General features: G+C 41.1%; 1 protein-coding gene across 1 annotated transcript in view; it reads right to left on the minus strand.

The window, feature by feature from the left end:
• Usp13 (ubiquitin specific peptidase 13) overlaps positions 1-16,582 on the minus strand; it is a 101,237-nt gene that overhangs the window by 80,454 nt on the left and 4,201 nt on the right. The window contains exon 2 of the mRNA XM_015494234.2: positions 834-959. Within this exon, the coding sequence (XP_015349720.1) occupies positions 834-959 (126 nt within the window). The remainder of the gene's footprint in view (positions 1-833; positions 960-16,582) is intronic.

Raw genomic sequence — 16,582 nt, forward strand, 5'->3', positions numbered from 1 at the left:
ACATGTATCTACATCTTTAAATACATGAAGTTATACCATGCATTGTTCGTGAATACACATATTTAAATAAAATATAATGACATGTATGAGAATGAGAAAAAGTGATTCACAGTAATGGTGTGATTCTTTCACCTAGGAGGGAAGGAAAGCTACATTCCTATCAATTAAAAAAAAAGGAAAAAAAGTATAATGATCCCACTATTATGGAATAGTTATAATCCATCAATAAAAAATAAATTTTTTAAAAAAGGAGGAAAAAACTATTCTGAAGCAACAGCATTTAATGTTTTCAGTTCTGACTTTGAGGTCTATGATGAGTATCTCCGGCATTATTTTCTATACTTTTCTACATTTTTAAATTTATTTTTATTTATATATTTTTAGCACTGAGGATTTAACCCAAAGGCACTTTACCACTGAGCCACATCCCCAACGCTTTTTATTTTTTATTTTGAGGCAGGGCCTCACTAAGTTGCTTACAGCCTCGTTGCTAAGGCGGGTCTCAAACTCGAAGCCTCCTGAGTCACTGGGATTAGAGGCAATGTGTCACTGTACCCAGTTAAACTTAAATTTATTTTTTCTACCCAGTTAATCCTTGTCTTAACTTATGTTAAGACAACTCCAATCAGAGCTCTAGAGGAAGAAAAGAAAACTGGTTAAGATTAGGTTTGGGGACAATCCATGCATTTCTACAAACAGTACAGTTTTTAATTCCATCATCCAGGAGAATCAGAATTTATGCAGGCATAGTAAACTCTCTGTATGATAAAACATGCTAAGACAATGCTGCAGGGAAGATATTAAATCAAGTTCTCCAAAAATGTTCATCTCACCTCTCGCACATGTCTTTTCAGGTGCATGTACACACTCTGTCCAGTTTTTCGAAAATGTCTTTCAACATGTTCCCTTCCAAAGGCCAAGAATGTATTCATGCATACATAGAGTCCACCTTCAGAGTTCTAGAAGAAAGAGACAGGATATAACATTAGCCAAGGATGCCTGGCCAAGAAGTCAGAAAAAGGGAAGGGAAAGAGAGATAAATCTTGGAGACAAAGCCTGCTGAACGTCCCCTTGGCTCTTGCAGTGATCTGCAGTGACCCCCAATGACTCACAGTCCAGCCCTGAGTGGCGGGTGTTCCTGGACAGCTGAGCCCTCCATTTAGCAAATGCAGACAACCTTCACAGTCAGGTGAGAGCCTCAGAAACCCTGGAAAATAACAGGCTTGTCTGACTCTTCAAAAGGGGGTAAGGAGAGGAAGGGAAAGAAATTTGGCAAAGGGTCTGACATCATTGTCACTGTCATATTTTAAAGTTGTTTTTTTTTTTAAAGAGAGAGAAGAGAGACAGAATTTTTTAATATTTATTTTTTAGTTTTCGGCGGACACAACATCTTTGTTTGTATGTGGTGCTGAGGATGGAACCCAGGCTGCACGCATGCCAGGCGAGCGCGCTACCGCTTGAGCCACATCCCCAGCCCCAGTCACTGTCATATTTTAATCACTTTCCTCCACATTCATCAGTGCAAGTGTCCAGGAACACAAAGTGTTAGATATTTTTAGCAGGACAGGGTTCTTCAAAGATATTGCTTCCTTCATTTGTGTACACATGAATAAATAAATATGAATAAAATTATAACAATTTAATAAATAAATAACTTGAAAAGTAAATAATAAAGGGTAGAGTCCTATAATAATCCTAGCTAGGTTTACTAGGTGCGCAATATGTGCCAGCTTCATTTGGTATATTATTTCTAATACTAACCACTGCAAGCTGCTTATAAGTATTTTCATCTTTATAGTTTAAAAACAAACAAACAAACAAACAAAACACGCTCTGGATAAATCACTTTCCCAAGCTCACACAGCTTGGAATTGTCAGGGTTAGATTTGAATCTATGTTTTTCTCTCATTTCAAAGCACACACCTTTATTGAATTAAAGACACAAACTAAAACGAGCAAAGATACTGTTCACATTTTGATACTTAATTCTCAATCTCAACTTCATCTTTCTCTCTCTTTTTTTTTTTCTTTTCACTTTGCTTAGCATTCTTCTCTATAAACACAAGCTATGAAAGCAGACACCTTTCCTCCAAGGAAGTGGATTTCATTAAGCTTCTGTTAATCTCACCCCTCCGATAACAAAAAATGGACTTCTGAAACACCTGTCAAACGACCTATCAAAATTCCTTATACTGCATTTCAGTAGAATACAAATGATAATATCAAAACAGATGTTAATGCTCATTGCAAATATATAAAAAGTAATCTTTAAAGTTCCAATAACTCAGGATTAATTTTTTTTTAGGTTTCTAATAATGAAAATCTCCACCACTGTATCTGTGGTTTATAAACCAGGCTCTGGAGGAGTCCTGTCACAACAAGAACATTGTAACAGCATTAGCTCAACTATGTGTCTGTTACTGTAGCATGTAGATTGAAAAAAGGCAAATAAGAGTAAAGACAGAGATAAAAGATATAAAGATTATGAAGAAATAAGTGAATTTAGCAAGGTCATAGGATATGACTTAACTGATAACAGTAAATGGCTATTTTATATACTAGTAACAAACACTTGCAAATGGATTTTTAAAACTTGTCTGCAAAATAGTATGCAATAAAACCCATAAACTATTATATAGCATGTGCTTCTAGATTTTTCCTCTTAAATGAGATCATTTAGATAAAATTAGAAAGTCATTTAACAAAAGACAACATATTACATTTGATTAGGTGTTTTCAAAAGTTTTTTTTAAAAATAAACATGTTCTCTGTCATAGTCATAAACCTTACCAAAAAATACACTGCATCATAGCTGAGGGTATAACGCAAGATACAACAAGTGTTCAGCAAGCACAAGACCCTGGGATCAATCACCAGTACCACAAAATGATAAAATAAACATAAAACAGATTATAAATGAAATACATATTAAGTTGATTTTTAAAATAAATGATAGCATAAAATATAAAATCCAGAAATAGATATATTTTGTGATAATCGCTTAATATATGTCAAACTGTAAGAAACAAAAGGGAGAAATATCACTAATAAAAATTGACAGAAGGGGGCCGGTATGGCTCAGTAGTAAAGCACATGCTCAGTGTGCACAGGGCCCTAGACTCCAGCCCCAGCACTTCAAAAGTAAAAAAAAAAAAAAAAATTAAAAATACAGCCTAGAAAATAACAGAATACCCTTTTTATTCCACTTCTGAAGTAGAAAATAATTTCTGGCCAAGAATAAAGGATATCATCAGAGATGACATAACTCAGTATTAAAATGTAAATACTAATAAAAGAGTTTTACACTAAAAATGTCATGGAACAAACAGAAAACAATAGCAGAAAGGGGAAAGATGTAATCTATCATGACCAGAAGCTCATATCCAAACTATGTAAGACCTGATAAAATTACAAGACATCAACATTCAAGTTCACCTTGATAAGAGATTTTCACACATTTGATTTTGTGCCAAAATACAAAAATCAAATCATCACTTCCTCACAACCTCCTGAAATAAGCATATTAAAACAATATTGAGGCACATATATATGCCTACTAAACCAGCAAAAATTAAAATTGCACAGCCTAAAATCACAGAGAAGACCTGAAAATGTACTCCCACAATATAAATCAGTTCAGATTTTTCTAGAGAACAAGAAAACTGACCCTCTGATGCAGTATATCTCTTTGGGTACAAATGTCAGGAACAAAAAAAAAATGGGAAAAATGCTAATTTGTACAAAAATATTCACAGCTGCACTATTTCTTAAAAAGAAAAGGTAACAATGGTCCCAGATAGAGGGGCTAAGATACTATGGTGTTGAAACAATAGAGTACAATAACGTTATTTTAAGTGATGAACTTAAGTGTGCATAATCGTATAAAAATGTGTATAGGGTCATGTAAAATGCATACAGAAAAATAATGTCAATGAAAGGAGCAACATCAAGCTGAGAAGTGGGAAAGGGGACAAAGGGAGGGAGGCCACACAGTGAAAAAGGTCTGAAGTGAAACTGATTTTTGTGTGTGTGTGTGGTGGTGCTGGGGATTGAACCCAGGGCCTTGTGCATGAGAGGCAAACAAAACAATTGAGCTATTTCCCTGGCACCCCCAACTATTTCTTGTTGGTCTGGAGTAGTGCTTCCCAAACTATTGCGCTGCATGACAAACCGGCTTTGCTGTGTTTTTCATTTACTGCGTGGTCCCACTGCACATGACTCAGTCACAGATGGGACCAGGTATGGACTTTCTCGCACACGAGTGCCACAAAATCCAAATGCATCTCTACCCTGTTCAAACAAATGCACTGATCACACACCTGGATGTGGCTGCAATGTCAAATTGATGCAGAAATTTCTAAACACTTACTCTGGGCATTGGTACCTACGTCTTGGCTAAACTAAACAATAGGGACCATCAAAATTCAAGAGGTGGCCATGTGTGGAAAAACAGCTTGATGAGGTGCCAGCTAGCTTTTCAGGTCTCTCTGGCTATGGTCACTTTCAGAAGTCTGGACAAAAATACACCGCATTGTCAATCAGTAGGTGTTCAGAGAACTCTGTTTACCGTGGTGTTTCTTGGAGACAGGAAGAGAGAATGAGCACATGTGAGCAACGCACTCAGGAAACAGTCGTGAGCAGTGCTTGTTTTCATAACCACAGGATGGAGTCTCCTGTGCAAAACAAGAGGTCACTGCCATAAAGAGAAACATGAGGTGGGGAGATGGAGTCACAATAAATCCACATCCAGCACAAATTGCATACTAACACCATGGAGCACTGTGACTCACACTCCCTTGCAAAAGAGACAAGGGACAAGGGCATGGTGTTTTCGAGAACATCAGCTGTTTAAAAAAAAAAGAAGAAGAAGAAAATTAACTAAATTTGCTTTTTTTGGAGTTTTGAAAGGTAGTGACCTGAATGATTAATAATTTATGGCATATCCCTGAAAGGCGATACTCATCAGCCACTTAAAATTGACATTGCATGAACATTTACTGATAGAAAATATGTGCGTTGTATTTTTTTTTGAATAAAGAAAGAAGGTAAAATAAACAGCATTGGGATGTTATAACACACACAAGATGTTCCCTCTTCCTGGCATATGATGACGTTATCTCAACATGGAAGGATAAGGCGGGATGTTTTTCATGTTGTCTTTTGGCATTTTTAGGTTCTTCAAGAATGGATTTTTTTTTAATTTAAAAAAAAACAACAAATTTTTCTTAACTGAATGTATTTAGAACCCAAATATAGGTACACAGAATGGAACAGTCTTTGAATGTTCCCTTTATTTGATTTCCCTGGTTTCAGCAACCCAACTGCACAGCTTTGAGGTGCTATATATTCTTACTACTCAAAAAGTAGGGCTGAGGGCTGGGGTTGTGGCTCAGGGTAGAGCACTTGCCTAGCATGTGTGAGGCACTGGGTTCGATTCTCAGCCCCACATAAAAATAAATAAAGGGCCACCAACAACTAATAAAATATTTAAAGAAAAAAAAAAGTATGGTTGAGCTGGGAGCAGTGGCTCATGCCTATAATCCCAGAGACTCGGGAGGCTGAGGCAGGAGGCTCTGGAGTGCAAAGCCAGCTTCAGCAAAAGTGAGGCACTATGAAAATCATTGAGACCCTGTCTCTAAATAAAACACAAAATAGGGCTGGAGATGTGGCTCAGTGGTTGTGTGGCCCTGAGTTCAATCCCTGGTACCCCTCAAAAAAAAATGATGGTTGAAATAACTAAGAGATTATCTTGAGATTTGTAGCTAAGGAAATCTGGGAATGTACAAGTAAAATAGAGATAATAAGGAGTATAATCTCGGAGGGAGAAAAGAATGTAATTACAACTGAGAAAAAAACTAAACTGATGGAGAACACTACCCCAGCTGGAAGCCATCCTCAACTGCAGAAGGGGGTGATAGGTGTGGAATCTGGAAAACAAGCTGTGAAAGAGAAGGATGCTGTCATGTCACCTCCAGGGGACAAGAGAAGTTGATGGATGTGGGGCAGCCAAGGGCTTCAGTCCCTCCACAATCCACAAATGACAATAGACACAGCAAGGCCCTGCCCTTATGTTTACATCTCCTTAGGGGAGAGAAAAAAGATGTAGAAGATAACTTCTGGCAGGGATAAGAGGACCAATGGCACACACCTGCAATCCCAGCAGTTTGGGAGGCTGAGGCAGGAGGATCACGAGTTCAACGCCAGCCTCAGCAACTTAGCAAGACTCTGTTTCTAAATAAAAGATTTAAAAGGGCTGGGCACAAAACCAAAGGCTGAATGCTCTCTCTGACATGTATGATGCTAACACAAATAAGGTGGGGGTATAGAAGTTCAGTGGATAAGAAAAAGGGAAATGAGAAGAGAGGGAGGTTAGGAATAGGAAAGACAGTAGAATGGGTAGAAGAGGAGCTGGGCTTTACTCTAATCAGGATGCACAGCCTCTGAAGGGCTTTCCAGTCTCATCTACATTCTTAAAAGATCACTCTGGCTACTGAGGAAGAATCATAGGGAAGAGGTCAAGAAAGCATACAGTGAAGAGGTTACTGTACAGTCTAGCTTCACACTGTCCAATACAGCAGCCACCAGCCACAGGAGGGTAATCAAAGTTAAATTAAAAGTTCAGTTTCTCAATTGCACACACTCGCCACACACTAAGTGCTCACTGTGCTTCGTGCAGCTAGTGGCCACTCTACTGGACAGTGCTGATACAGGCAAGTGTTCTACCACTAAACTACATCCCCAGCCCAGAAAGTTCTTGTAGATAGCCTATGTCTAATCAAGGCCAGATGTAGCTTAGCCTGGGAGAGGTGGCGATAGAAAGAGGGAAAGGGGCTCACAGCAGAGAGGGGGCAACTTAGGCAGATTTAGGAGATAATTTTAGAACAGCACCCATGGACATAGAACACAGGTCAGATGTAGGGAGGAGTGGAAAGGGTGGAATTCAGGACAACTGCTAACTGGTTTGACTCCTTATGCCATAAGACACCCCATCACTCTCTGTCCAACTCCTGCTTTCACCAAGCAACCATCTACCTGTAAGTACCACTGGGGTATTTCCATATATGAATGGCAGACATGCATTCAGATATTACAATATCCAGAGCACAGATCCCAGGACATTCTGGCTTCTAGAGTAAACCAGGCAATTTTAAAAATGCAAACATTAAGTACATGCAGATGAGGCATAAAGGTGTAATAAAAAGTAAAACAAGGTTCCAGATCAAGGGCAGCAGGCATGAGACACATAGAAATGGGAAATGAAATAAAGAAAAAGCATTATCAGAAAACAGGCTGGATAACAAGGAATTTGTAAAACAGAATTACCAAAACACAGTATTTGCAAAATCCAAAACTTTGGTTTCAACAGAAAAGCCACTGAAATAAATTTGTTTACCTAAACTAAGAAGAAAAAAAAATGAATGTAATCCCAAGAGAGTCTAGGTCTTTCTGCTAAACATTGATAAATCATGATTGTGGCCCTGAATTGTTAAGAAAAGATATAGGGATAGGGATGAGGCTCAATGGTAAAGGGCCTGGGTTAAATGCCAGTCAAAAACAAAATGGGGGGAAGAGAAATGTGAAGGCAGTAATGATTCTTGAAGTGTGCTCTCACTTGGAAAGTTAGATTTCTTTATCCAGAGGACTCCTACACCTTGCTCAGCCTGGATGCACTAAATTACCGCAGAGTCCAAACAACTAGGATTTGATGCCTCTATAAATGTACTGCTTTATTGAAGTGTCATTTATTCACTTTTTTCTTAAATAGAAAACTGAGTCCTCGCTATAAGTATTTTGAGCAATGAGGATGTTGTCACCGGCAACCTCTGGGGAAGGGCTGAGGAGAAAATGAGGGGCCTCTATCACAATGCTCACAGGACAAATGGCACTATAAGAGCCACTGGTAGATGAAGCTCAGAAGACTCTGAGCTCAGCACCTTCAGCTGTGCTAAAGTGAAGCTATAACCCATAAATGCAGTTCCCAGCTTATATGTAAAAAAAGAAAAATGTGAAACTACCTTGTCAACGGGACACCCTTTGCTAGTCCTTTATTTTCATTTTTTAAGACTGATGGTTTTCTAGCACATGACCCAGCTCTTCCACTCCTTAGTATTTAAAATCGGCATATTGTAGTAATTCATGCATCCCTGTGTTTACAGCAGTGCAATTCACAATAGCCAAGTTGTGGAGCCAGCCCAGGTGCCTGTCAACAGATGAAAGGATCAAGAAAATGTGGTCTATATTCACAATGGAGTTCTACTTAATAAAGAAGAATGAAGTTATGTCATTTGCTGGTAAATGGATGAAACTGGAGAACATCTTGCAAAGTGAAATAAGCCAGACTGAGAAAAATCAAAGGTTTTCTCTCATATACAGAAACTCCAGAGAAGAAAAGGAATGAAAAAGGGATCTCATGAAAATAAAAGGGAGAAGTGTAGAGTAAAAGAAGAGATCAATGCAGAGAGAGGAAGGGTGTGAAAGGTTAGGTATTAGGGAATTAAATTGGCCAAATTATACTATGTGCATGTATGGATATATCACAATGAATCCCACTCTTATGCATAATTATTATGCATCAATTAAAATAAATAAATAGAAGGGATACCAGTAGAGGAAGGGGACTGAGGGAGAAGTGCTTGGGAATGAAATGAACCACATTACGTTGTGTGCATGCATGATTGTCACAATGAATCCCACTACTATGTATAATTATAATGCACTCACTAATAAAAACATTAAAAAAAAAAAAACTAATGGCTTTCTTCAGGATGCATTTCCCCTGATAAACTATGCTAGCCACGAGGACTGGGTTTCCAGGCTAACTCATAAAGCCCATCACTCTGAGCTGATTTAAGTATGGATAATAGCCCTGAGCTAAACTCTCCTCAAAGAGGCCAGCAACTACTCATGGCTGTGGTATTCACTATAGAACAAACCTTCATGCAAGATTGTCACACACAGGATCTCTCTCTTTGGCAACCCCAAGACCCTTTGATCACCATGCCACCTTCTTCTCAGGGGAATCCCCCTGCCCTACCTCCAAGAAAAGGGTCATCTCCTTCCACCACAGACCCTCTGGCTACAGAGTGAGGGACGACAGCATTACCAGCATTTCACAAGCAGCCTGGTGACAACAACCCTGCAGGCAGGTCCTAGAGAGAGGAAAGCCCAGGCTTGGAAAAATTCAGTAAACGCCAAGCCCTTGCTGAAGTCATGTGGCTACCAAATAGTAAGGTGAGGGAGTCTGGATCCAGTCCAGCCTGGCCCCCACAGGCTGCCTCGTGCCTCTGAGAAGCAGATGTCATTTTGGTGGCAAGAGACAGGTGGGTGGCTGTCAGCAAGCACAGACATGGTTGCGAGGGCCTGAAGAAAAGAGCAGTTTCTCCTTTTTTTCCAAGGCTGTTTAGTTCAAGGAAAGCAGGAGGGGCAGGCCAAGGAGAGCCACCCCACTCAAGTGAGTGGCCTGTGCCAGGTGCTCTGCCAGGCTTTCCCGTGAGGAAGAGAGGTCTCCACTCCTCCAACTCCAGTGGACAGCGGGGGCCCTGGGAGGTGGCCACTCCTGGCTGACAGCTCCCTGATGAAACAGTTTCAAGACCCAAGGGACAGGGCTCTGAGATGTTAGTGAAATAACCCAAGGGTTACTGTCCCCACAGGATACCTACTCTCATCAAATGGTGTCCAGCAATTAAACTGGGACCCTGGAGAGATAACCCACAACAACCAAGGTTTCTTCCAGAAGAAGAACAGTCAATGACAGAACCCACCAAATGTCACATTCAAAGGATCAATTCAGAAGTTTTACCCCAAAAATGCAACCTGTTCACCCCGCTTCCTATATCTCCCCCCGCCCCCCATCCTGCTCCGTATGTTCTCTTTCCTCGTGGCCAACCAATCCTCTAATCCCACTGCCAAGCCACCAAGACTATTTCTAAGGACTACTGGGGACTGAGACATCTATGTCCTGGTCACCATGTGTACAGCCACACCCAAAGAATTAGCAACACTTGGTTCAAGCAAGAGAAAGTTTTCATAATTGCAATTCACTTAAAGAACCTTCTGCCTCTTGGCCAACTGCCTGCGTGGTGTATGCACAGCACGCTGACTCCAGACTGTCTGTCATGAACCAGGAAGCCCCCATGTACTGCATGTACGACGGCTCCTGCAATGCAATTGCCTCCTGGAACTCACAAATCCAGTCTCTAAACTAGGAATCTCCAGACTCTGAAATCCAAACCCTGACCTCTGGGCTCCATTCCAGTTGCCAACTGCCCAGGGGCCACTCAGTCCTTCACTGCTTGCACTGACTCGCTCACCTTCCCTCTTTAGGTCCTCGACACATTCCACCTCCCAAGCTACAGCGAGGAAGTCAGCCTTAGTTCCTCCCACTCCTTCAATACTGTATATTCTGTCCCTAAGTTGAGCCTTTTATCTTTCATCAAACTCTGTATTGGGTATACCCCCCCCAACACCCCAGATCTCCGTCCCCATCATCATCACCCTGGGGCAAGTACTCCCTGCCAGTCTACAGCAGCCTCCTATCTACACTCTTATTCAAGGTCCCAGCCTCCCCATCTATCCACTCCACTTCCAGAACAGCAGCACTAAATGACTAGCATTCTCACGTTGTTCTGGCTCCTAACTGGCTGGCCCATAATCTTATCAAGACTGATCTCTGTAATTCATGGAGGAGTCGGCCTTGCACTTCTGTCTCCCCAGTGACCCTAGTTTCCATAAAACAGCTCACTCTCTCACACACACGCTAAGCTTGGCTCTACCTCCATACCTGTGTCCTTTCCTCCTCCAAAATGACACCTATTCAGATCCCATGCAATTGTCCAATCCAGGAACTTTTCCAAATTTATTTATTGACTATTCCCAGACCTGAAACCTCAATGCACACATTTTAAGGGCCACCCTGTAAATATCCTGTCAGTGCTTCAGGGTCTACCCTTACAAGACACATCAGGATTCCATTCCTGTCTCTGTCAGGCACCAGTCTTGACCAAGTCCTTTAACACACTGTCTAACCTCTCTGCTGTAAAACAGCAGCAACAGTAACAACTGTATCTTACAAGTCAACTACTACCATAATTAAATGAGATGATGTACATAAAAGTGCCTAGTTCTATGTTTGGTTCATAATAAACATATGACATAGGCTCGAAATAAGCAGTAATACTTGCTAATTAACCCCAAACAAAATGTCTCATTTTTAATCTTATCATGGAAAGCACATGTTCTTCTGCACCTCAAGCAACCTCTCAGGCTGGAGGCACATTGGGATTCGTTAAATTCTTGTCATTGTTGCATTGTCCTGATGTTCCAGCCCTAAAAATAGCAGCCTTGTTCACATCTCTGAGGTGCATGGGGACAAAGGGTGTCCTCCACAGGTCACTACAATACTGAATGTTGAGTGGCATCATGGAGTCCTGGCCTCTTCATCCACAGAGACCATGCCTCTCGTCATCTGCATTTACACAAGCCACCCAAAATCAGAAAGGGTGGTGGCCACCAGGGATGAAGAAAGGGGCCAAGAAGGAGTTAGTGTTTAATGGGTGGAGTTTCAGTTTTGCAAAACTAAAGGCTTTGGGAGGTGATGGAGGTGATAATTCAGGACAATGCAGAGGTGCTTGGTGCCACTGAAGTGTATACTTAAAAATGGTTAAGGTGGGGCTGGTGTTGTGGCTCCATGGTCTAAAGCTTACCTGGCACATCTAAGGCACTGGGTTCAATCCCCAACACCACATTTTTTTTAAAAAAAAACTAAATAAACAGCATAAAATTATTTAAAAAATAAATAAATAAGGGAAATAAGGGAGAACTTAGTGGTAGAGCTCAAGCTCTGCATGCACAAGGCCCTTGCTCAATCTCCAGCCCGTGCAAGCATATCCTCATGCATGCACACATACACAAATACACACACACACACACACACACACACAGTTAAGACAGTAAATTTTTTTTGTTATGTGTATTTTACAATTTTAAAAATTACAAAGAGAGGGAAAGGAAAGCAGAGTGAATTATTTTGTACATCTCCTGACCTGGAACACTGAAAGTATATTTATATGACAGTATATTTAACTGAGCCATAGGCTGGGAGCAGGAATGCAGGGGAAGGAAGCGAGAATTCAGACTGAACAAAAGTCTAGATTCAGACCAGAAAAGGCAACGAATTTCCCCAAAAAAGCCTTCCTGGAAGGATCAGTATCATCTCTTATACCCCAGAACTCTACTTAAAAGGTAATTAGCCCCTGCCAAAAAACAGACACAAGTGACTTCTTGATAATTACTTTGGAAAAGTAGGACTTTATGGTACACAGGACAGATGGCACCCAGACATTAATTTCTCTCCTTTCTGAAGCCCCAATAAAAACACACAAACTGTAGCCATAAAGCTAGACTGTGACTAGATAAGGTCTGAGAGGGACTGACAGCTGAGTCCTAGACCAATAGCAAGGAAGGCCGAGATCCAACCTGATTACACCCCAGAATTTCCAAAAGACTCCGGCACTGGCAACTCCAGGTAACTCCTGGTTGGGGTAAAACAGAGACTAAAATAAGGAGGAAGGGTTGAATATCTGTCCAGAGAGTGGTCAGAGACCCAGATCCCTCTCCACTGCAAGCAGCCCCTCCCCCACACCACCACCACCCCTTCTAAAGCAGGTAAAAACAAAAGTCTCACCTGTGCCAGGTTTCAGCCAGGCACAGTGGCACATGCCTGTGATCCCAGCTACTCTGGAGGCTGAGACAGGAGAATCCTAAATTCAAGGCCACCCTGGGAATGTAACAAGACCTTGTCTCAAAATTAAAAAGGGCTGGGAATGTAGCTTAGTGGGTTAAATCGCTAGTACCTCAGAAACAACAGCAGCAAAGGTCTCAGGACTGTACAAGAATGAGCTCCGTTAAAAATAGAGGTACCATCTGATAATCCAGTGACTAAGAAAATGTGTGTGAACCAGATTTGGTGAGAAATATAAACACTATTCTAGATATTTCAGACAGGAAGAGATTTAATTCAGGAAACTCAAAGTTTACAAAATCCTTGGAAGGGTGATGAGAAGAAAGATCAGGAAAACCACCACTGTTGTTCAGGAAATCAGAATGTCTAAGAAATCACAAGAAACTGCACAGGGGATTCAAGTGCCCCATCACTGAGATGGCTCCAAGTCCCATGGGGGCCTCCCAGAAGCTGCCAGAAAAATGTCACATTCGCCATGGGTCATAGCTGCAAGAGTAATAGTAGCTTTTCACTTTCTTTTACCTTCCAAATCTCTTACTAGCAGAATCAAAACCAGAATCCTGCTGTCAAAGTACTCTGGAAATACAGTGTCCAGATTCAAAGTCCTACGATAGAGAAGAAAGCCTAGCAAAACAGGGACAGGGATAGAACCGATAGTCAACATCCAGCCTGGATCCAATATCCAGATACTGAGGCCATTCCAGTCCCCTTCTCCCACTCTGCTCCCTGAAACCAGCAGACAGGGCTTCACTTCCCAGGAAAGAGGTAAGAAAAGTCACCTAACCACTGTACAAAAGGGGAAAAAAAAATCAAGATTGTAGCATTTAAGTTACCCATACCACCCTACAGTGAAGTTCACAGTCAATCAACAGAATAAAGAATTCTTAACTTTTCCCAGCAGCTCAGGAGGCTGAGGCAGGAAGATCACAAGTTCAAAGCCAGCCTCAGCAACTTAGCAAGGCCCTAAAGCAACTTAGAGAGAGACCCTCTCTCTAAATACAATACAAAAAAGGTCTGGGGATGTGTGATTTGGTGATTAAACAACCCTGGGTTCGATCCCTGGTATCCCCTGAAGCAGCCAAAAATTCACAACCCAAGCGGTTCCAATTTTTTTCAAAAAGAGACAATTAAATTCTATAAATTTTAATTGGCTTTACAAAGAATGTGCTTGCTGTGACACATGACACCTATAGTTGAACTAAGACTAATACACTAGTACGAACCCAAAAAAACAAGTTTCAGGCAAGGTATGTGATCAGAGAAAGCAACTGTACTTTTCTGAACTAAACTCTAGTACTTTGGTTTTCTAGGTACGGCCTGGGAACCCTGCAAACTCCAGAGACACTCCAAGCACTTTGGAAGGTCAAAAACATTTTCATAAGATGAGATTATCTTTTTCACTCTCATTCTTTCATAGCATACAATGGGGCTAGGGACATGGCTTCATGTAGAGCTCTGTCCTGGCTTGCTTGAGGCCCTGGGTTCCACCCATGTCATCAAAGGAGTAAAAAAAAAGTTGTTAACAGTTTACAGTGGCATTTTTCAGAGGCTACATGACATTGCCACCCCAGCAACTAATGAAATGCAATTATTTAAATTGTTTAAAAAGTTTTTCTGTTTTAATTTCTAATACAGTGGGTATTTAAACCAGTAGATGGAAACCCTGCAAAAAATTCTGCAGGAACCCTAAAAATATTTCAGAATATAAAGAGGTCATAAAGCTTGCTTTTGACAAGTGAAACTAAGTAAATTAGATTCAGTTTAAGTTTACTTCTTCAAAAAAGAATAGAGTCTGTAAGTTCCTAAATTTTGCTTTACCATCACTTATTAGTTTATCCATTAGAAGAGTCTTGGGGCTTGAGTTGTGGCTCAGCAGTAGAGCGCTCATCTAGCACAAGCAGGGCCCTGGGTTCGTTCCTCAGAACCACAAAAAAATAAAAGAAAAAAGGTATTGTGTCCAACTACAACTAAAATAAAATATTTTAAAAAAGGAAGAGTCTTCTACATAAAACATTATTGTGCTCCCTATAAGTGAGCACCTTCTAGGCATTTCTAGGCAATGTGCACAGCACAATGATAAAAAACACAAAATCTACAGTGACCTAGATATTTGTGCCAATGATCAAAGCAGCTTTACTCACAATAGCCAAAAGTTGATAATATCTCAATATTCTACAACAGATGAATGGATAAGCAAAATGCGACACATATACACAGAGGAATATTATTCAACCTTAAAAAGGAATAAAGTTCTGAAACACGTTATAACATGGATGAACCTGGAACACATCATGCTGGGTGGATTAATCCAAACACTAAAGGTAAAACACTGAGTGATTCCACTTGGATGAGGTACCTAGAATAAGTAAAGCCATACAGAGAGAAAATGGAAAGTGTTTACAAGGAGCAAGGAAGAAGGGAAATGAGGAACTATTGAGCTGCCATTATTGCTAGCAATGCCTGAGATAATACCAGGCATATAAAAAGTATACATATTTGTGGAGGAAAAGACAGAAAGAAGGACTTACTGAACTCCTAACATAAAGTTTTCCCATAAGCAGATGGAGATCTCGAAGCCTTTCCTCGTGTGTACCTAAACCAGTCATGACCACCAGAACTCTGACCACTAGTTTTGCAAAGAATCCCAAGAAAGATGAGAACCAACCGTGACATTTCAACATTAGCAATCCAGAGAACTGGGGTTCAGAGAACTGGGGTTCGGGGTACTTCTTAGAAAATAGCCCAGATGCTGGAAGGGAGAAAGAGGTATTGGAGGTACTCTACACTGAGTTTCATATCTCTTTGGACCACCATTTTGGTATAGCCACTGTGTGCAGATGATTGTCACAACAGGTGTGGCCCAACAGCCCTAGCCTCAGCTGCACCCAGGAGCTCTTGCTGCTCAGCTGCTGGTGGTCATACGAAGCCTGCAGATCCTACTCAGCCTTCTGGGCACAACCTCAAACCTGGAAGAGTGAGGGCCTTTGCACTCCTGGAGCAACACTTGCCCAGTGGGGGATGGGAGCCAGTAGATAAATATCTCCCTCTTCCATATCTCAAGTGGAGGACTCTGAGAAACATTCCACAGTTCCCTGAGGGATTAAGCACCAGTTGCATACTGCGGAAACCAACTCTGTAGCTTACTCTTGGAGTGGCTTTCCTTCCTTCTCTTTGTCACTATTCCCTTGGTCACTATTCCATTTCTGAGGACATCTTTCCAAAATAAACTGCCTGCTCTAAAGCACTATTTCAACATCCACGTTTCCAGCTGACCCAGCTGAGATAGTTAGCAGTCCACAGAACACAGACGGCAAGGGGGTGTGACTAGCACCAGAGTGGCAGGCTTCTGAGCAGCCTGAGATGCTTGCTACGGAGACTCACACCTAGGAAATGCTTTAAAAATAAGAATTAAATGGGGGGAAGCAAATAAGAGAAGAGCCAACTAGGGAAGATAGACTATAACTGCTATATTATATGACACAGACTCTAAGCAATACAAGCACTGAGAGGAAAGGATGAAGTCTAAAGGGGCGGGATGGGGGGAGGAGGAAACAGAGCCTTGAAAAATAATGATGAGAGGAAGGGCCTTAGAAAAGGAAAGGAGTCTCAAGTGTGGAAGAGTCATAGATGGGTCTCACCAGAGCTGGCAACCTCGACACGAAAGAGGTGCAGCCAAGAAATGAGAGTAGATTTTCATGGTGGTCTGTTAGTACAAGGGTGAACCACTTTCAATGAACCACATGAAACTTTCTACATAACATATGACAATCAAATTCTTGGGCTCACAACTTACAATTGACTCCTTTTCTCCCTTCCTTCCTTCCTCCCACCCTCCCTCCCTTC

This window comes from Marmota marmota, unplaced genomic scaffold, assembly GCF_001458135.2.
Source record: "Marmota marmota marmota unplaced genomic scaffold, marMar, whole genome shotgun sequence".
In the NCBI taxonomy this organism is placed as follows: Eukaryota; Metazoa; Chordata; class Mammalia; order Rodentia; family Sciuridae; genus Marmota; species Marmota marmota.